At 50.7% G+C, this 19,023-nt stretch overlaps 1 protein-coding gene across 1 annotated transcript in view; it reads left to right on the top strand.

Annotated features, from left to right (window-relative positions):
- The first annotated feature begins 1,869 nt into the window (after nucleotides 1-1,869).
- LOC129694170 (arf-GAP with Rho-GAP domain, ANK repeat and PH domain-containing protein 1-like) overlaps nucleotides 1,870-19,023 on the top strand; it is a 76,777-nt gene continuing 59,623 nt past the window's right edge. The window contains exon 1 of the mRNA XM_055630887.1: nucleotides 1,870-2,805. Coding sequence (XP_055486862.1) covers nucleotides 2,770-2,805 — 36 coding nt within the window. The 5' untranslated portion in view covers nucleotides 1,870-2,769. The remainder of the gene's footprint in view (nucleotides 2,806-19,023) is intronic.

The raw sequence follows: 19,023 nt of genomic DNA on the forward strand, positions 1-19,023 counted from the left end.
CTGGAGGGAAGGAGTGGGTGTGTTCTGTTTTGTCACCATGTTGTGGGGACGATGTGTGTGTGTGTCAAACTGGGAAGGGCGCGGAGAAGATTCACGAGGATGTTGCCGGGACTCGAGGGTGTGAGCTACAGGGAGAGGTTGAGTAGGCCGGGACTGTATTCCATGGAGCGCAGGAGGATGAGGGGAGATCTTATTGAGGTGTACAAAATCACGAGAGGAATAGATCGGGTGGACGCACAGAGTCCCTTGCCCAGAGTATGGGAATCGAGGACCAGAGGACACGGGTTACAGACAATAGACAATAGGTGCAGGAGTAGGCCATTCGGCCCTTCGAGCCAGCGCCGCCATTCAATGTGATCATGGCTGATCATCCCCAATCAGTACCCCGTTCCTGCCTTCTCCCCATATCCCCTGACTCCGCTATCTTTAAGAGCCCTATCCAGCTCTCTGTTGAAAGTATCCAGAGAAAGTATCCGGCAGAGAATTCCACAGACTCACCACTCTCTGAGAGAAAAAGTGTTTCCTCGTCTCCGTTCTAAATGGCTTACCCCTTATTCTTAAACTGTGACCCCTGGTTCTGGACTCCCCCAACATCGGGAAGATGTTTCCTGCCTCTAGCGTGTCCAAGCCCTTAACAATCTTATATGTTTCAATAAGATCCCTCTCATCCTTCTAAACTCCAGAGTGTACAAACCCAGCCGCTCCATTCTATCAGAATGGAAGTGGGTTTTGGGAGCTCTATCTAGCTCTCTCTTGAAAGTATCCAGAGACCCGGTGAGATGGGGAAGATATAACAGGAACCTGAGGGGTACGTTTTTTTTTACACAGAGGGAGTACGGAACAAGCTGCCAGAGGATGTTGCTGAAACAGGGACTGTCGTAATGTTTAAGAAGCATTTAGACAGGTTGATGGATAGGACGGGTTTAGAGGGATATGGGCCAAACGCAGGGAGATAGTACCAGTGTAGCTGGGACATGTTGGCCGGTGTGGGCAAGTTGGGCCGAAGGGCCTGTTTCCACATTGAGCATCACTGAGACCAGACTCCTCGCCATCGACTCCGTCTACACTTCACGCTGCCTCGGGAAAGCAGCCGGCATCATCAAAGACTAGTCCCTGTCCCACTCCGGTCATTCCGTACAGTTTTGGTCTCCTAATCTGAGGAAAGACATTGTTGCCATAGAGGGAGTACAAAGAAGGTTCACCAGACTGATTCCTGGGATGGCAGGACTTTCATATGAAGAAAGACTGGATAGACTCGGCTTGTACTCGCTAGAATTTAGAAGATTGAGGGGGGATCTTATTGAAACTTACAAAATTCTTAAGGGGTTGGACAGGCTAGATGCAGGAAGATTGTTCCCGATGTTGGGGAAGTCCAGAACTAGGGGTCACACAGTTTAAGGATAAGGGGGAAGTCTTTTAGGACTGAGATGAGGAAAACATTTCCCACACAGAGAGTGGTGAATCTCTGGAATTCTCTGCCACAGAAGGTAGTTGAGGGGAGGCCACAGTTCATTGGCTATATTTAAGAGGGAGTTAGATGTGGCCCTTGTGGCTAAAGGGATCAGGGGGTATGGAGAGAAGGCAGGGATGGGATACTGAGTTGGATGATCAGCCATGATCATATTGAATGGCGAATGTGCAGGCTTCGAAGGGCCGAATGGCCTACTCCTGCACCTATTGTCTATGTTTCTATTCCTCCTTCTCCCCGCTCCCGTCCGGCAGAATGTACAGAAGCTTGAAAGCGCGCACCACCAGACTCAGGAACAGCTTCCCCGTGTAATCTGCGGTTCCTTCTTACACAACAATCTAAATGTGGCCTCGCCAACATCTAACGGATGGACTGGCAACATCTACAACTCTGCACAATTTTGTACGCAATACAGTACATGGAACAAGCATAGTGTGCTTAGTTTAGTTTTGAGATACAGCGCGGACTTTCTCACCCTGCATGACTTTGGGGTGTGGGAGGAAACTGAAGATCTCGGAGAAAACCTCACCCAGGTCACGGGGAGAACGTGCAAACTCCGTACAGACAGCGCCCGTAGTCAGGATCGAATTTAGAAGGGTGAGAGGGGATCTTATTGAAAGATATAAGATGAATAAGGGTTTGGAAATGCTAGAAGCGGGAAACATGTTGGGGGAGTCCAGAACCAGGGGCCACACAGTTTATGAATAAGGGGTAAGCCATTTAGAACGGAGACGCGGAAACACTTTTTCACACAGAGAGTTGTGAGTCTGTGGAATTCTCTGCCTCAGAGGGCGGTTCTCTGGATACTTTCAAGAGAGAGCTCTAAAAGATAGCGGAGTCAGGGGAGAAGGCAGGAACGGGGTACTGATTGGGGATGATCAGCCATGATCACATTGAATGGTGGTGCTGGCTGGAAGGGCCGAATGGCCTACTCCTGCACTTGTTGTCTATTGTCTGTTGACCACGGGTCTCTGGCGCTGTGAGGCAGCAACTCTACCGTTGCACCATCGTGCCGCCTGTCCTGTTGCGAGCTGAGATGGGGTGTGGTCATGTTGGTTCCAGTTGCCGGAGGTTTGACTCAGCAGCTGAGGCAGCCTCACTGCCGAGCGGGACATTGGAGGGGGGGTGGACTGTTTCAGTTCAATGATGTTGCTCCAAAATAGCCTTAAATGGGGAACTTGTGAGGGTCAGTTTGCACAAGCGGAGAGACTTTGACCAAACACGTCGAGCACGACATCAGAACGAAACAGCCCCAGACAGAACTGTTACAGCACTCAGACCTGCCAACTGGCTCACGGGACATGTGTACCAATACACAGGGAACGGCTGACACCAAGGTATTGCCACACAAACCGTGCTGCACAAGCCTCTCCCTATCTCTCTCCCTGTCTCTGTCTCTCCCTCTCTCTCCCTCTCTCTCTCTCTCTCCCTCTCTGTCTCTCCCTCTCTCTCCCTGTCTCTCCCTGTCTCTCCCTCTCTCTCCCTGTCTCTCCCTGTCTCTCCCTGTCTCTCCCTGTCTCTCCCTGTCTCTCCCTGTCTCTCCCTGTCTCTCTCCTGTCTCTCCCTGTCTCTCCCTGCCTCTGTCTCTCCCTGCCTCTCTGTCCTCTCCCTGCCTGTCTCTCTCTCCTGTCTCTGCCTCTGTCTCCTCCCTGCCCCTCTCCTGTCCCCCTCCTCTCTCTGTCTCTCTCCTGTCCCTCTCTCCTCTCCCTGCCTCTGTCCCTCCCTGTCCCTCTCCCTGCCCTGTCTCTCCCTGCCCTGTCTCTCCCTGCCTCTCCCTCTCCCCCTCTCTCTCCCTGCTCTCTCTCTGTCTCTCTGCCCCCCTCTCTCTGCCCCCCTCTCCTTGTCTGGCTCTCTCTCTGCTCTCTCTCTGTCCCTCTCTCTCTCCTTCTCTCTCCCTCTCTCTCTCTTCTCTCTCTCCCACTCTCCAAACACTCTCTCTCACATTCTCTCTCTCTCTGCCCCTCTCTCTGCCCTCTCTCTGCCTCTCTCTCTGCCCCTCTCTCTCTGCCCTCTCTCTCTGTCCTCTCTCTCTGCTCCCCTCTCTCTCTGCCCCTCTCTCTCTGCCCCTCTCTCTCTGCCCCTCTCCCTGTCCCTCTCCCTGTCTCCTCTCCCTGTCCCTCTCTCTGATCTCTCCCTGTCCCTGTCCCTGTCCCTCTCCCTGTCCCTCTCCCTGTCCCTCTCCCTGTCCCTCTCCCCCTCTCTCTCTCCGCCACCCTCTCCCTCTCCTCTCTGCCCCTCTCTCTGCCCCTCTCTCTGCCTCTCTCTGCCCCTCTCTCTGCCCCTCTCTCTGCCCCTCTCTCTGCCCCTCTCTCTGCCACTCTCTCTGCCCCTCTCTCTGCCCCTCTCTCTGCCCCTCTCTCTGCCCCTCTCTCTGCCCCTCTCTCTGCCCCTCTCTCTGCCCCTCTCTCTGCCCCCCTCTCTGCCCCTCTCTCTGCCCCTCTCTCTGCCCCTCTCTCTCTGCCCCTCTCTCTGCCTCTCTCTCCGCCACTCTCTCTGCCCCTCTCTCTGTCCTCTCTCTGCCTCTCTCTGCCTCTCTCTCTGCCTCTCTCTGCCCCTCTCTCTGCCCCTCTCTCTGCCTCTCTCTCCCTCTCTCTGCCCCTCTCGCTGCCTCTCTCTTTCTCTCTCTCTGAAGGAACGACCTTTAAGTACGTTTGTCCACTGCGTACATTTTTTACCGAAGCCAATTAGCCTACAAACCGGCATGCCTCTGGAGCGTGGGAGGAAACCGGAGCACCCGGAGAAAACCCACGCAGGTCACGGGGAGAGGTTGTGTGAAGAATGAATGTTTGTGGGGAATGGGTGGACGTGCCATTGACGGTTTCCACACTGACGTTTGCTTAAATAGCAACGTCAGTGATTATTGTGGGGGCATAATACACGCAGTGCAGGAGGTCACGTAGTGTTGCCATGGTGACAGCAAACAAGAGGCATCTTCTCCCCGGTAGGATTGCTTTAAAACTTTATTTCAATAGACAATAGACAATAGGTGCAGGAGTAGGCCATTTGGCCCTTCGAGCCAGCACCGCCATTCAATGTGACCATGGCTGATCATCCACAATCAGTACCCCGTTCCTGCCTTCTCCCCATATCCCCTGACTCCGCTATCTTTAAGAGCCCTATCTAGCTCTCTCTTGAAAGCATCCAGAGAACCGGCCTCCACCGCCCTCTGAGGCAGGGAATTCCACAGACTCGCAACTCTCTGTGAGAAAAAGTGTTTCCTCGTCTCCGTTCTAAATGGCTTACTCCTTATTTTGGCCACACACCTGTGGTTTTGTGTGCAGTTTTGGTCGCCCCATTACAGGAAGAAGGCATGGGTTTGAAGAAGGGTCCTGTACCAGAAACGTCACCTATCTGTGTTCTCCGCAGATGCTGCCTGTAAGTAATAAGAGCAGCATTAGGCCATTCAGCCCATTAAGTCTACTCCGCCATTCAATCAAGGCTGATCTATCTCTCCTTAGGAGTTGCACACTCCAAAGACGTACAGGTTTGTAGGTTAATTGGCCTCGGTAAAAATAGTAAATTGTGTGTCATGTGTGAAGGATAGTGCTAGTGTACGGGGTGATCGCTGGTCGATACGGACTCAGTGGGCCGAAGGGCTTATTTCTATGCCGTATCTCTAAATTCTCAAGCTACAGAGAAAGTGCAGTAAAAAGAAAAAGCGCAAAGAGCCGCAATGGGGTAGGTTGGGAGATCGGAAATTCAACCTTATTATACGAGAGGGCGTTTAGAGACACAAATGAGGTAAAGTTTTCTGAGTCGTTGGAAGCAGAGACTTTGAAGTTGTTTGACAGTGATAGTTTAGAGATACAGCGTGGAAACAGGCCACTCGGCCCACTGAGTCTACGCCTAACCAGCGATCCCCGCACACCAACACTATCCTACACACACACTAGGCGCAATTTACAATTTTACCGAGCCAATTAACCGACAAAGCTGCACGCCTTTGGAGTGTGGGAAGAACCCGGAGATCTCGGAGAAAACCCACGCAGATCACGGGGAGAACGTACAAACTCCGTACAGACAGCGCCTGTAGTCGGGATCGAACCCGGGTCTCCGGCGCTGTGGGGCAGCGACTCTACCTGCTGCGGCACCGTGCCACCCAAATGGTATTCAGATTATATGTATGTGGTTTTGGGGATAAGTGGGAATGCTGAGGTTACAATTAGATCAGACTTTAGATTTGGAGATACGGCATTGCTACCATCCTGGCGACAAACACAAAAAGCTGGAGTAACTCAGCGGGACAGGCAGGCAGCGTCACTGGAGAGAAGGGATGGGTGACGTTTCGGGTCGAGACCCTTCTTCAGACTGGTCAGGGATAAGGGAAACGAGAGATATAGACGGTGATGTGGAGAGATAGAGAACAAATGAATGAAAGATAAGCAAAAAAGTAACAATGAAAAAAGGAACCTGGCCATTGTTAGCTGTTTGCTGGGTGTGAACAAGAAGCTGGTGAGACTTGCGTGGGTGGTGGAAGGAATAGATAGCGAGGGAATGCAGGGGTTACTTGAAGTTACAGAAACCTGGTTGGGTGTAAACGAGAGAAGCTGGTGTGTATTTTCCCCTCCCCCCCCCCCCCCACACACACACATTTGGGACCAATGCATCAGTTTTGGACAATAAGAGTTTAGAGGGATACGGGCCAAATCCAGGCAACTGGGTCCAGTATTGCAACATGGCCAATTTTCCACGCGGTGGGTGGATGGAATGAGCTGCCAGAGGAGGTAGTTGATGCTGGGACTATCCCAACGTTTCAGAAACAGTTCGACGGGGGTACATGGATAGGACAGGTTTGGGACAGATGGTGGCTGGTGTGGGCCTGTTGGGCCGAAGGGCCTGTTTCCACACTGTATCACTCCACAAGGCGATACGATATCATAGAAATGTATTTATCCTGGGAGGGAAGTTGATCTGCCAACCTCATAAAAACACAAATAAAACATGAAAGGATTGGGGGATGTGCAAAGATTGGGGGGGGGAGAGTGGGGAGAGGGGAGTCAGTCTCAGTCTACCCCATGACAGAAGGGGGAGGGGTTGTACAGTTTGATAGCCACAGGGAAGAAGGATCTCCTGTGGCATTCTGTGCTGCATCTTGGTGGAACCAGTCTGTTGCTGAAGGTGCTCCTCAGGTTGACCAGGGCGTCGTACTCTACTATGGAGAAGGTGGGCCGAAGGGCCTGGTCCTGTGCTGCTAGAAGCACTCAAGGACTTATCTGCGGGACCTGTCGCTGTTGTGATTCAGCCTCTGAAGTGCCGGGCATTGTTGTGGGCGTGGGACGCTGATTAACATTGGCACTTGCTGGAGGCATGTGTAAGGCACGGGATGGTGACGAGAGAGAGAGGGAGGGGGGGAGAGAGAGAGAGAGGGAGGGGGGGAGAGAGGAGAGAGAGAGAGGGAGAGAGGGAGAGAGAGAGAGAGAGAGAGAGAGAGGGAGAGGCAGGCAGGGAGATAGACAAAGGGAGGGGGGAGAGAGAGAGGAGAGGGAGGGGGAGAGAGATTAGGAGAGAGAGAGAGGAGGGGGGGAGGAGAGAGGGAGGGAGAGGAGAGGGAGGGAGAGGGAGGGAGAGGGAGAGGGGGGAGGAGAGAGAGTGAGAGGGGGAGGGAGAGAGAGAGGAGAGGAGGGAGGGAGGAGAGAGAGGAGGGGGGGGGAGAGAGAGGGGGAAGGAGGGAGGAGAGAGGAGAGGGGGGGAATGAGAGGGAGAGAGAGGAGAGAGGGAGAGAGAGAAGGAGAGATAGAGATAGAGAGAATGAGTTAGATAGATAGAAAGAGAGAGAGAGAAGGGGAGAGAGAGAGAGGGAGGGAGAGAGAGAGAGAGAAGGAGAGAGAGAGAGAGAGAGGGAGAGATAGAGAGGGAGGGGGAGCGAGAGAGAGAGAAAGAGAGAGAGAGAGAGAGAGGGAGGGAGAGAGAGAGATAGAAAGGAGGGAGAGAGAGGGATAGAGGGAGGGATAGAGAGAGAGAGAGGAGAGAGAGAGAGAGAGAGAGAGAGAGAGAGAGGGGAGGGGGCGAAGAGGAGAGAGATGGGAGAGTGGAGAGGGAGAGGGAGGTGGGAGAGAGGGGTGGAGAGGGATAGAGGGAGGGAGAAATGATAAGGTGGGAGGAGGAGAGAGAGAAGGTGGGGGGAGAGAGGAGAGAGAGGAGAGAGGAGAGGATGTAGAGGAGGGTGAGTGAGAGGGGGAGGCTTTAGAGAGAGGGAATGGAGGGGGAGAGAGGAGAATGAGACGAGAGGGGGCAGGGGGAGGGAGGAGGAGGGACTTCCTCTGTTTGTGTATTATGGGGAGGATTGGAAAGGAAGAGGGGGGGATGGAGGAGAGGAGAGGGGATGAGGGGAGGTGGGAATTTAGGGGAGGAGGAGATGAGAATCGGGGGGGGGGGGGTTGAGCGAGAAGGGGAAGGGGAGGAGAGGGAGAGAATGAGAGAGAGGGGGGGAGGGGATGAGAGTAAGGGGGGGGGGGGGGGAGGAGGAGAGAGAAACTTTACTACATCCAAACTCCGTCCAAGACCTCAAAGGGACCTCAAAGGCCAGCAGCATCATCAAGGACCAGTCTCACCCACGGCCACTCCCTCTTCTCCCCTCTCCCATCGGGCAAGAGGTACAAAAGTGTGAAAACAAACACACACCTCCAGATTCAGGGACAGTTTCTTCCCGGCTGTTATCAGGCAACTGAACCATCCTCTCACCAACTAGAGAGCGGTCCTGAACTACTATCTACCTCATTGGTAACCCTCGGACTATCCTTGACCTGGCTTTACCTTGCACTAAACGTTATTCCCTTTATCCTGTATCTGTACACTGTGGACGGCTCGATTGTAATCATGTATTGTCTTTCCGCTGACTGGATAGCACGCAACAAAAAGCTTTTCACTATCGGTAGACAAAAGTGCTGGAGAAACTCAGCGGGTGCAGCAGCATCTATGGAGCGAAGGAAATAGGCAACGTTTCGTCCCGAAACGTTGCCTATTTCCTTCGCTCCATAGATGCTGCTGCACCCACTGAGTTTCTCCGGCACTTTTGACTACTTTCGATTTTAGAAACATAGAAACATAGAAAATAGGTGCAGGAGTAGGCCATTCGGCCCTTCGATCAATATGATCATGGCTGATCATCCAACTCAGTATCCTGTACCTGCCTTCTCTCCGTACCCCTTGACTCCACCAGCCCCTAGAGCTCTATCCAACTCTCTCTTAAATCCATCCAGTGACTTGGCCTCCACTGCCCTCTGTGGCAGGGAATTCCACAAATTCACAACTCACTGGGTGAAAAAACGTTTTTTTTCTCACCTCAGTCTTAAATGGCCTTCCCTTTATTCTGAGACGGTGTGGCCCCTGGTTCTGGACTCGCCCAACATTGGGAACATTTTTCCTGCATCTAGCTTGTCCAGTCCTTTTATAAGTTTATATGTTTCTATAAGATTCCCCCTTCCTCATCCTTGTAAACATGACATCAATAAACAGGGGACAATAATAAATCTCTGACTGCAAACCTAATGGCGAGGCTAAAATTCCTCCTCCTTCTGAGCGTAGGTTTATTAACCAAGAACTATTATCAAAGTGAGCGGGATCCTGCCTTGGAATGTTGGCTGGTTAGTTGATTTGTTGTCATCTGTACAGAGATATAGCCACTTGCTTGCTCCACATACTGTCCTGTCCGATCATGCCGAACGTTGATATGGATGTTGCCAGGACTCATAAGATCATAAGGAACAGGAGCAGAATTAGGCTACTTGGCCCATCAAGTCTACTCCACCATTCAATCATGGCTGATCTATCTCTCCCTCCCAATCCCATTCTCCTGCCTTCTCCCCATAACCTCTGACACCTGCACTAATGAAGGGCCTGAGCTACAGGGAGATGTTGATCCAGGCTCGGACTTTATTCCTTGGAGCGCAGGAGTCAATAGACAATAGACAATAGGTGCAGGAGTAGGCCATTCGGCCCTTCGAGCCAGAACCGCCATTCAATGTGATCACGGCTGATCATCCCCAATCAGTACCCCGTTCCTGCCTTCTCCCCATATCCCCTGACTCCGCTATTTTTAAGAGCCCTATCTAGCTCTCTCTTGAAAGTATCCAGAGAACCGGCCTCTGAGGCAGAGAATTCCACAGACTCACCACTCTCTGTGTGAAAAAGTGTTTCCTCGTCTCCGTTCTAATAAGTTCATAGGTTATTGGAACAAAATTATCTGTTTCGGTCCATTGAGTCTACTCCGCGATTCAATCATGGCTGATCTATCTCTCCCTCCTGACCCCATTCTCCTGCCTTCTCCCCATAACCCCCGACACCCGTACTAATCAAGAATCTATCTATCTCCGCCATAAAAATATCCACTGACGTGGCCTCCACAGGCATCTGTGGCAACGAACTCTACAGAGTCACGGTGGCGCAGCGGTAGAGTTGCTGCCTTACAGCGAACACAGCGTCGGAGACCCGGGTTCGATCCCGACTACGGGCGCTGTCTGTACGGAGTTTGCACGTTCTCCCCGTGACCCACGTGGGTTTTCTCCGAGATCTCCGGTTTCCTCCCACACTCCAAAGACTTGCAGGTTTGTAGGTTAATTGGCTTGGCGTAAATGTAAACATTGTCCCTGGTGTGTGTAGGATAGCGTTAGTGTGTGGGGATCGCTGGTCGGCACGGACCCGGTGGGCCGAAGGGCCTGTTTCCATGCTGTATCTCTAAACTAAACTAAACTCAGACTAAAGAAATTCCTCCTCATCTCGCCTTGACAGGGTAGGGTCCAGGTGGTTTTGATCGACTGATTGAAAGATACAGCACGGAAACAGGCCCTTTCGCCCACTGGGTCCACACCGACCACCGATCACACTATAGTGTATTCTTCATACTATTCCTATATCATCCCACTTTCTCATCAGTTCTAGGAGCAGAATTAGGCCATTTGGCCCATCAAGTCTACTCCACCACTCAATCATGGCTGATCTATCTCTCCCTCCTGACACCATCCTCCTGCCTTCTCCCCATAACCCCTGACCCCCGCACTGATCAAGAATCTATCTATTTTTTGCCAGTTATCAGTCTGTGGAATTCTCTGCCTCAGAGGGCGGTGGAGGCCAGTTCTCTGGATACTTTCAAGAGAGAGCTAGATAGGGTTCTTAAAGATAGCGGAGTCAGGGGATATGGCGAGAAGGCAGGAACGGGGCACTGATTGTGGATGATCAGCCAAGTGCTGGCTCGAAGGGCCGAATGGCCTGCTCCTGCACCTATTGTCTATTGCCTCCACCGATGTCTGTGGCAGAAAATTCCACAGATTCACCACACTCTCTGACTAAATAAATTCCTCCTCATCTCCTTCCTAAAGGACGTTCGTCCTTTAATTCTGAGGCTGTGCCCTCTGGTCCTAGACTCTCCCACCAGTGGAAACATCCTCTCCACATCCACTCGAACCCGGCATGATGGCATCTCTTCCGAAGCAGGGTGACCAAAACTGAACACAAATGTGTAGGAAGGAACTGCAGATGCTGGTTTACACCGAAGATAGGCGCTAAAAGCTGGAGTAACCCAGCGGGTCAGGCAGCATCTCTGGAGAGAAGGAATGGGTGACGTTTTGGGCGGACACCCTTCAGACTGAACGACAAATGCAACCTCATCAATGTGGGCAGGTTTATTTTAAGAAAGGCAGTTGTAGGAACTCTAGTTATCTGGTGAGTCAGTAATAAAATTTGTGTTCGTTGCTGCAATATGTGTAGTAACATAGAGTATCACATCTTGTCACGGGTTTTGGTGTGAGGGAAGTTCTTCAAAATACCTACTTAAAATGGACCTTAGTTAGTTTACAGATCCAGCGCTGAAACAGGCCCTTCAGCCCACCAGGTCCGTGCCAACCAGCGATCCCCGCAGACTAACACTATCCTACACACACTGGGGACAATTTAACCATATAACCATATTACAGCACGGAAACAGGCCATCTCGGCCCTACAAGTCCGTGCCGAACCACTTTTTTTCCCCCTTAGTCCCACCTGCCTACACTCATACCATAACCCTCCATTCCCTTCTCATCCATATGCCTATCCAATTTATTTTTAAATTATACCAATGAACCTGCTTCCACCACTTCCACTGGAAGCTCATTCCACACCGCTACCACTCTCTGAGTAAAGAAGTTCCCCCTCATATTACCCCTAAACTTCTGTCCCTTAATTCTGAAGTCATGTCCTCTTGTTTGAATCTTCCCTATTCTCAAAGGGAAAGGGCTTGTCCACATCAACTCTGTCTATCCCTCTCATCATTTTAAAGACCTCTATCAAGTCCCCCCTTAACCTTCTGCGCTCCAGAGAATAAAGACCTAACTTATTCAACCTATCTCTGTAACTTAGTTGTTGAAACCCAGGCAACATTCTAGTAAATCTCCTCTGTACTCTCTCTATTTTTGTTGACATCCTTCCTATAATTGGGTGACCAAAATTGTACACCATACTCCAGATTTGGTCTCACCAATGCCCTGTACAATTTTAACATTACATCCCAGCTTCTATACTCAATGCTCTGATTTATAAAGGCTAGCATACCAAAAGCTTTCTTTACCACCCTATCTACATGAGATTCCACTTTCAAGGAACTATGCATGGTTATACCCAGATACCCAGATTATTTGCAATTATACCCAGGCCAATTAACCTACAAACCTGCTCGTCTTTGGAGTGTGGGGGGGAACCGGAGCGCCCGGAGAAAACCCACGCGGGTCACGGGGAGAACGTGCAAACTCCGCTCGGGCAGTCGGGATGGAACCCGGGTCTCTGGCGCTGTGAGGCAGCAACTCTACGGCAACGGAGAGACCTGTAGCGCCTCCCGGATGGTAGGAGGGTAAACAGTCCATGGTTGGGGTGAGAGCAGTCCTTGGCGATGCTGAGCGCCCTCCGCAGCCAACGCTTGCGTTGGACAGACTCAATGGAGGGGAGTGAGGAACCGGTGATGCGTTGGGCAGTTTTCACCACCCTCTGCAATGCCTTCCGGTCGGAGACAGAGCAGTTGCCATACCATACTGTGATGCAGTTGGTAAGGATGCTCTCGATGGTGCAGCGGCAGAGGTTCACCAGGATCTGGGGAGACAGGTGGACCTTCTTCAGTCTCCTCTGTCTGATTGGTGCGCTCTCCACTGTGGACACAGAGTGATACAGCATGGGAACAGGCCCTTTGGCCCAACTTGCCCATGCCCCATCTACACTAGTCCCACCTGCCTGCGTTTGGCCCCTATCCCTCCAAACCTGTCCTATCCTGGCTTGTGCAGTGTACAGTACAGAGACAACAAAATGCAGTTAGCATCTCACCCAGAAGAGCAAACATGGAATAATGGAACAACAAAATATATATACGTACATAGAAACATAGACAATAGGTGCAGGAGTAGGCCATTCGGCCCTTCGAGCCTGCACCGCCATTCAATATGATCATGGCTGATCATCCAACTCAGTATCCCGTACCTGCCTTCTCTCCATACCCCCTGATCCCTTTAGCCACAAGGGCCACATCTAACTCCCTCTTAAATATAGCCAATGAACTGGCCTCAACTACCTTTCTGTGGCAGAGAGTTCCAGAGATTCACCACTCTCTCCGTAAAAAATGATTTTCACATCGCGGTCCTAAAAGACTTCCCTTTTATCCTTAAACTGTGACCCCTTGTTCTGGACTTCCCCAACATCGGGAACAATCTTCCTGCATCTAGCGTGTCCAACCGCTTAAGAATTTTGTAAGTTTCTGTCAGACCCCCCCCTCAATCTTCTGAATTCCAGCGAGTACAAGCCGAGTCTATCCAGTCTTTCTTCATATGAAAGTCCTGCCATCCCAGGAATCAGTCTGGTGAACCTTCTCTGTACTCGCTCTATGGCAAGAACATACATTAGCAATAGTGCCATTGTTCTGGGGGAAGGAGTGTGCAGAGTATCCTATCCACCTGTCTAAATGTCTCTTAAACGTTGTGTTTGAGAACTTATAGAGTGACTGGAGTGGGACTGGTCTGAGATTGTGCTGCTGGCCTCGCCGAAGCAGCGTGAAGTGTAGACGGAGGTAATGGAAGGGAGGTTTGTATTCACGAAACAAAACTGTCCCTGAATCTGATCATTGGTCGGCATGGACTCGATGGGCCGAAGGGCCTGTTCCCATGCAGTGTCTCTAAACTAAACTAAACTACACCAGAGAGACCACATCGCTGTCAACGTTTATGATTAATCAGCCCATGTTCTGGTTATAGACAGTAGGTGCAGGAGTAGACCCTTGATTCAATATGACCATTATATCTCAATTCTAAGCTCTCTACTCTGTGAAACTTGACCTGTGGTGGACATCCACTCCCAGTATTGTTATCCCTCAGTACACTTCTCCACATTGCTTTCAAAAAATGACTTTTCTCACATCCTGAAATGCCTTTGACTGCACACAACTCTCACACGAAGCCAGACACAAAATAGACAATAGACAATAGGTGCAGGATAAGGCCTTCGAGCCAGCACCGCCATTCAATGTGATCATGGCTGATCATCCCCCAATCAGTACCCCGTTCCTGCCTTCTCCCCATATCCCCTGACTCCGCTATCTTTAAGAGCCCTATCTAGCTCTCTCTTGAACGCATCCAGAGAACCGGCCTCCACCGCCCTCTGAGGCAGAGAATTCCACAGACTCTCCACTCTCTGTGAGAAAAAGTGTTTCCTCGTCTCCGTTCTTAATGGCTTACCCCTTATTCTTAAACTGTGTGTGTGGCCCCTGGTTCTGGCAAGAGGACAGACTCAAAAAGCTGGAGTAACTCAGCGGGACAGGCAGCATCTCTAGAGCAGAGGGAATGAGCGATGTTTTGGGTCGAGACCCTTCTTCAGACTGAGAGTCGGGGGTGAGAGGGGAACAAGAGATATAGACAGTGATGGAGAGAGAGAGAGTGAGAGAAGAAGTGAATGAAAGATAAGCAAAGAAGTAACGATGATTAAAGGAAACAGGCCATTGTTGGCTGTGGGCGAGGTGAGTCTCATTGTGAGTCGTTTTCAAACAGCTTACACCCTACACAGAGAGTTGTGAGTCTGTGGAATTCTTTGCCTCAGAGGGCGGTGGAGGCACATTCTCTGGATACTTTCAAGAGAGAGCTAGATAGGGCTCTTAAAGATAGCGGAGTCAGGGGATATGGGGAGAAGGCAGGAACGGGGTACTGATTGGGGATGATCAGCCATGATCACATTGAATGGCGGTGCTGGCTCGAAGGGCTGAATGGCCTACTCCTGCACCTATTGTCTATTGCCTAATGTCGGAAGGGACTGCAGATGCTGGTTTAAACCGAAGATAGACACAAGAAGCTGGAGTAACTCAGCGGGACAGGCAGCATCTCTGGAGAGAAGGGATGGGTGACGTTTCGGGTCGAGACCCTTCTTCAGACGTGATTCCTTCTCTCCAGAGAAGCTGCCTGTCCCGCTGAGTTACTCCAGCTCCTTGTGTGAGGGGTATGGTCCGCTTCTGTGCACGGAAGCTGAAGTTGTCTCAGGTAATTAGTTCCAGAGAGACGTTTCCAGTTCCTCTTTCGCAAGGCTGTGAGATGATTGCAAGCGGGGTTTGGTGCAGGAGTGAGAGCAGCCTGTGTGTGCAGCAGGGAACAGAGAGACAGAGAGAGAGACAGAGAGAGAGAGAGAGGGAGAGGGAGAGGGAGAGAGGGCACGGTTGGGATCGCCTGGGACTGAGGTAGGTGACGGGTGCTGCTTCCACCCCCCACCCCCCCCCGAACTCAGCGGGTCTCAAGCCAGACTTGTTTCTAAAGTGCTGGATACTTCTGGAAGGAGTAGGCCATTCGGCCCTTTGAGCTAGCACCACCATTCAATATGATCATACACAATAAATAATAGACAATAGGTGCAGGAGTAGGCCATTTGGTCCTTCGAGCCAGCACCGCCATTCAATGTGATCATGGCTGATCATCCCCAATCAGTACCCCGTCCCTGCCTTCTCCCCATATCCCCTGGCTCCGCTATCTTTAAGAGCCCTATCTAGCTCTCTCTTGAAAGTATCCAGAGAACCAACCTCCACTGGTCTCTGAGGCAGAGAATTCCACAGACTCACAACTCTGTGTGTGAAACAGTGTTTCCTCGTCTCCGTTCTAAACGGCTTACCCCTTATTCTTAAACTGTGGCCCCTGGTTCTGGACTCCCCCAACATCGGGAACATGTTTCCTGCCAATAGCGTGTCCAAACCCTTAATAAACTTACATGTTTCAATAAGATTCCCTCTCATCCTTCTAAACTCCAGAGTGTACAAGCCCAGCCGCTCCATTCTCTCAGCAAATGACAGTCCCGCCATCCCGGGAATTAACCTTGTGAACCTTCGCTGCACTCCCTCAATAGCAAGAATGTCCTTCCTCAAATTAGGGGACCAAAACTGCACACAATATTCCAGGTGTGGTCTCACTAGAGCTCTGTACAACTGTAGAAGGACCTCTTTGGTCCTATATTCGATTCCTCTTGTTATAAAGGCCAACATGCCATTCGCTTTCTTCGCTGCCTGCTGTACCTGCATGCTTACTTTCATTGAGTGATGAACAAGGACCCCCTGATCCCATTGTACTTCCCTATTCACAACTTGACATCATTTAGATAGTAATTTGCCTTCCTGTTTTTGCTACCAAAGTGGATACCCTCACATTTATCCACATTAAACTGCATCTGCCATGCATCTGCCCACTCCCCCAACCTGTCCAAGTCACCCTGCATTCTCATAGTATCCTCCTCACAGATCTCACTGCCACCCAGCTTTGTGTCATCTGCAACTTTGCTAATGTTACTTTGAAATTTGCTAATGTTTCAAAGATAGGAAGGCTTTTGAGGGATATGGGCCCAATGAAGGCAAATGGGACCAGCCATGTAACCATCTTGGTTACTCCTATAACTTGTGAACTCGAGAAGAAGGGTCCCGTCCCAAAACGTCGCCCATTCCTTCCGTCCATAGACGCTGCCTGTCCTGCTGAGTTACTCCAGCAATTTGTGTCTTATCTTCAGTGTAAACCGGCACCTACAGTTCCTTTCCTACGTGCTTGTGTGTGTGACAATAGACAATAGGTGCAGGAGTAGGCCATTCGGCCCTTCGACCCAGCACCGCCATGCAATGTGACCATGGCTGATCATCCCCAATCTGTACCCCGTTCCTGCCTTCTCCCCATATCCCCTGACCCCGCTATTGTTAACATCCCTAACTAGCTCTCTCTTGAAAGCATCACGTGACAAAAATGAACCAATACCTATGGCAACGATGCACTGGATAAATGATTGGATCAGCAGTTTGGACGGAAGGATCTAATGATCTGGAATCCAAGAGTTCGAATCCCACTGAGGGATCTAGGGAACTTAAACTTGATTAATTAAATAAACCTTGAATAAAGCTTAGTTTATTGTCGGGTTAATTCTCATGTGTAGCACGGGCCAGTGAAATGCTTTTGTTGTGCGCTGTCTAGTCAAAGACAAGACCTACACATAATTACACTCAGATCCATCCCCTGATATCAGTCTGAAGAAGGGTCTCGACCCGAAACGTCACCCATTCCTTCTCTCCAGAGATGCTGCCTCACCCGCTGAGTTACTCCACAATTTTGTGTCCACCTTCGATTTAAACCAGCATCTGCAGTTCTTTCTTACACATATACAGGGTATAACGTTTAGTGCAAGATAAAGTCTAGTAATGTCCGATCAAAGATAGCCCGAGGGTCTCCCATGAGGTAGATGGGAGGTCAGGACCGCTCTCTAGTTGGTGAGAGGATGATTCAGTTGCCTGATAACAGCCGGGAAGAAACTGTCCCTGAATCTGGAGGTGTGCGTTCGTTTTCACACTTCTGTACCTCCTGCCCGATGGGAGAGGGGAGAAGAGGGAGTGGCCGGGGGAGGTGAGACTGGTCCTTGATGATGGAAATTTGAATTGTAACTAAAAATCACCTGCGTTCCACGCCAGAGGCTGCGAGGAGATCTGATGGAAGTATATAAAACCTCCGGGTCGAAATATCAAAGACTAAAATCAAAGACTAAAACCCCCCCGGGTCGAAATATCAAAGACTAGAGGGCACAGATTTAAGGTGAGAGGGACAAAGTTTAAAGGAGATGTGCGGGGCAGGTTTTTTTTACACAGAGGGTGGTGGGTGCCTGGAACGCGCTGCCAGGGGTAGGGATGGAGGCAGATACGATAGTGGTGATTTAAAAGGCATTTGAGCAGGCACGTGGATATGCGGGGAATGGAGGGATTTGAATAATGTCCAGGGTGGGAATCATAGACATTAGGTGCAGGAGTAGGCCATTCGGCCCCTCGAGCCAGTCAATGGATGACCATCCACAATCAGTACCCTGTGCCTGCCTTCTCCCCATATCCCTTGATTCCGTTGGCCCCAAGAGTTAATCTAACTCGCTCTTGACAACATCCGTAGATTTGTTTAACCTGCTCGACGGTTATGCAGTGTTTCTATTGCAAATAGCAACCTTCAGATTGTGAGCCCAGATTATTTTACAAGCAAGATGCTATCAGACGCCAACCTACCTATTAAACCATTGAGTCATAAGGAGCTGCACATGCTGCATTCATGCCTAGAACACAGAGTGCTGGAGTAACTCAGCGGGTCAGGCAGCATCTGTGGAGAACATGGATAGGTGACGTTTCACAGAGTGCTGGAGTAACTCAGCGGGTCAGGCAGCATCTGTGGAGAACATGGATAGGTGACGTTTCACAGAGTGCTGGAGTAACTCAGCGGGTCAGGCAGCATCTGTGGAGAACGTGGATAGGTGACGTTTCACAGAGTGCTGGAGTATCTCAGTGGGTCAGGCAGCATCTGTGGAGAACATGGATAGGTGACGTTTCACAGAGTGCTGGAGTAACTCAGTGGGTCAGGCAGCATCTGTGGAGAACATGGATAGGTGACGTTTCACAGAGTGCTGGAGTAACTCAGCGGGTCAGGCAGCATCTGTGGAGAACATGGATAGGTGACGTTTCACAGAGTGCTGGAGTAACTCAGCGGGTCAGGCAGCATCTGTGGAGAACATGGATAGGTGACGTTTCACAGAGTGCTGCAGTAACTCAGCGGGTCAGGCAGCATCTGTGGAGAACATGGATAGGTGACATTTCTTGCCCAGAGTAGGGGAATCGAGGACCAGAAGACATAGGCTTAAGGTGCAGGGAAAAACATTCAATAGGAATCTGAGGGGTAACTTTTTGACACAAAGGGTGGTGGGTGTATGGAACGAGCTGCTGGAGGAGGTTATTGTGGCCTGAATAAGGGTTCTCTACCCGAAATGTCACCTATTTTCTCCAGAGATGCTCCTCAAACTGCGGAGCATCCTGGACAATACAGCTCACCCCCTCCATGACACACTGGTCAACCTGAGGAGCACCTTCAGCAACAGACTGGTTCCACCAAGATGCAGCACAGAACGCCACAGGAGATCCTTCTTCCCTGTGGCTATCAAACTGTACAACCCCTCCCCCTTCTGTCATGGGGTAGACTGAGACTGACTCCACTCCCCCCACCCCACCCCAATCTTTGCACATCCTCCCAATCCTTTCCTCTCAACACTTTAATTTCATGTTTCATGCATTTTGTGTT

The sequence above is a fragment of the Leucoraja erinacea genome, unplaced genomic scaffold, assembly GCF_028641065.1.
Source record: "Leucoraja erinacea ecotype New England unplaced genomic scaffold, Leri_hhj_1 Leri_564S, whole genome shotgun sequence".
NCBI classification, from domain to species: Eukaryota; Metazoa; Chordata; class Chondrichthyes; order Rajiformes; family Rajidae; genus Leucoraja; species Leucoraja erinaceus.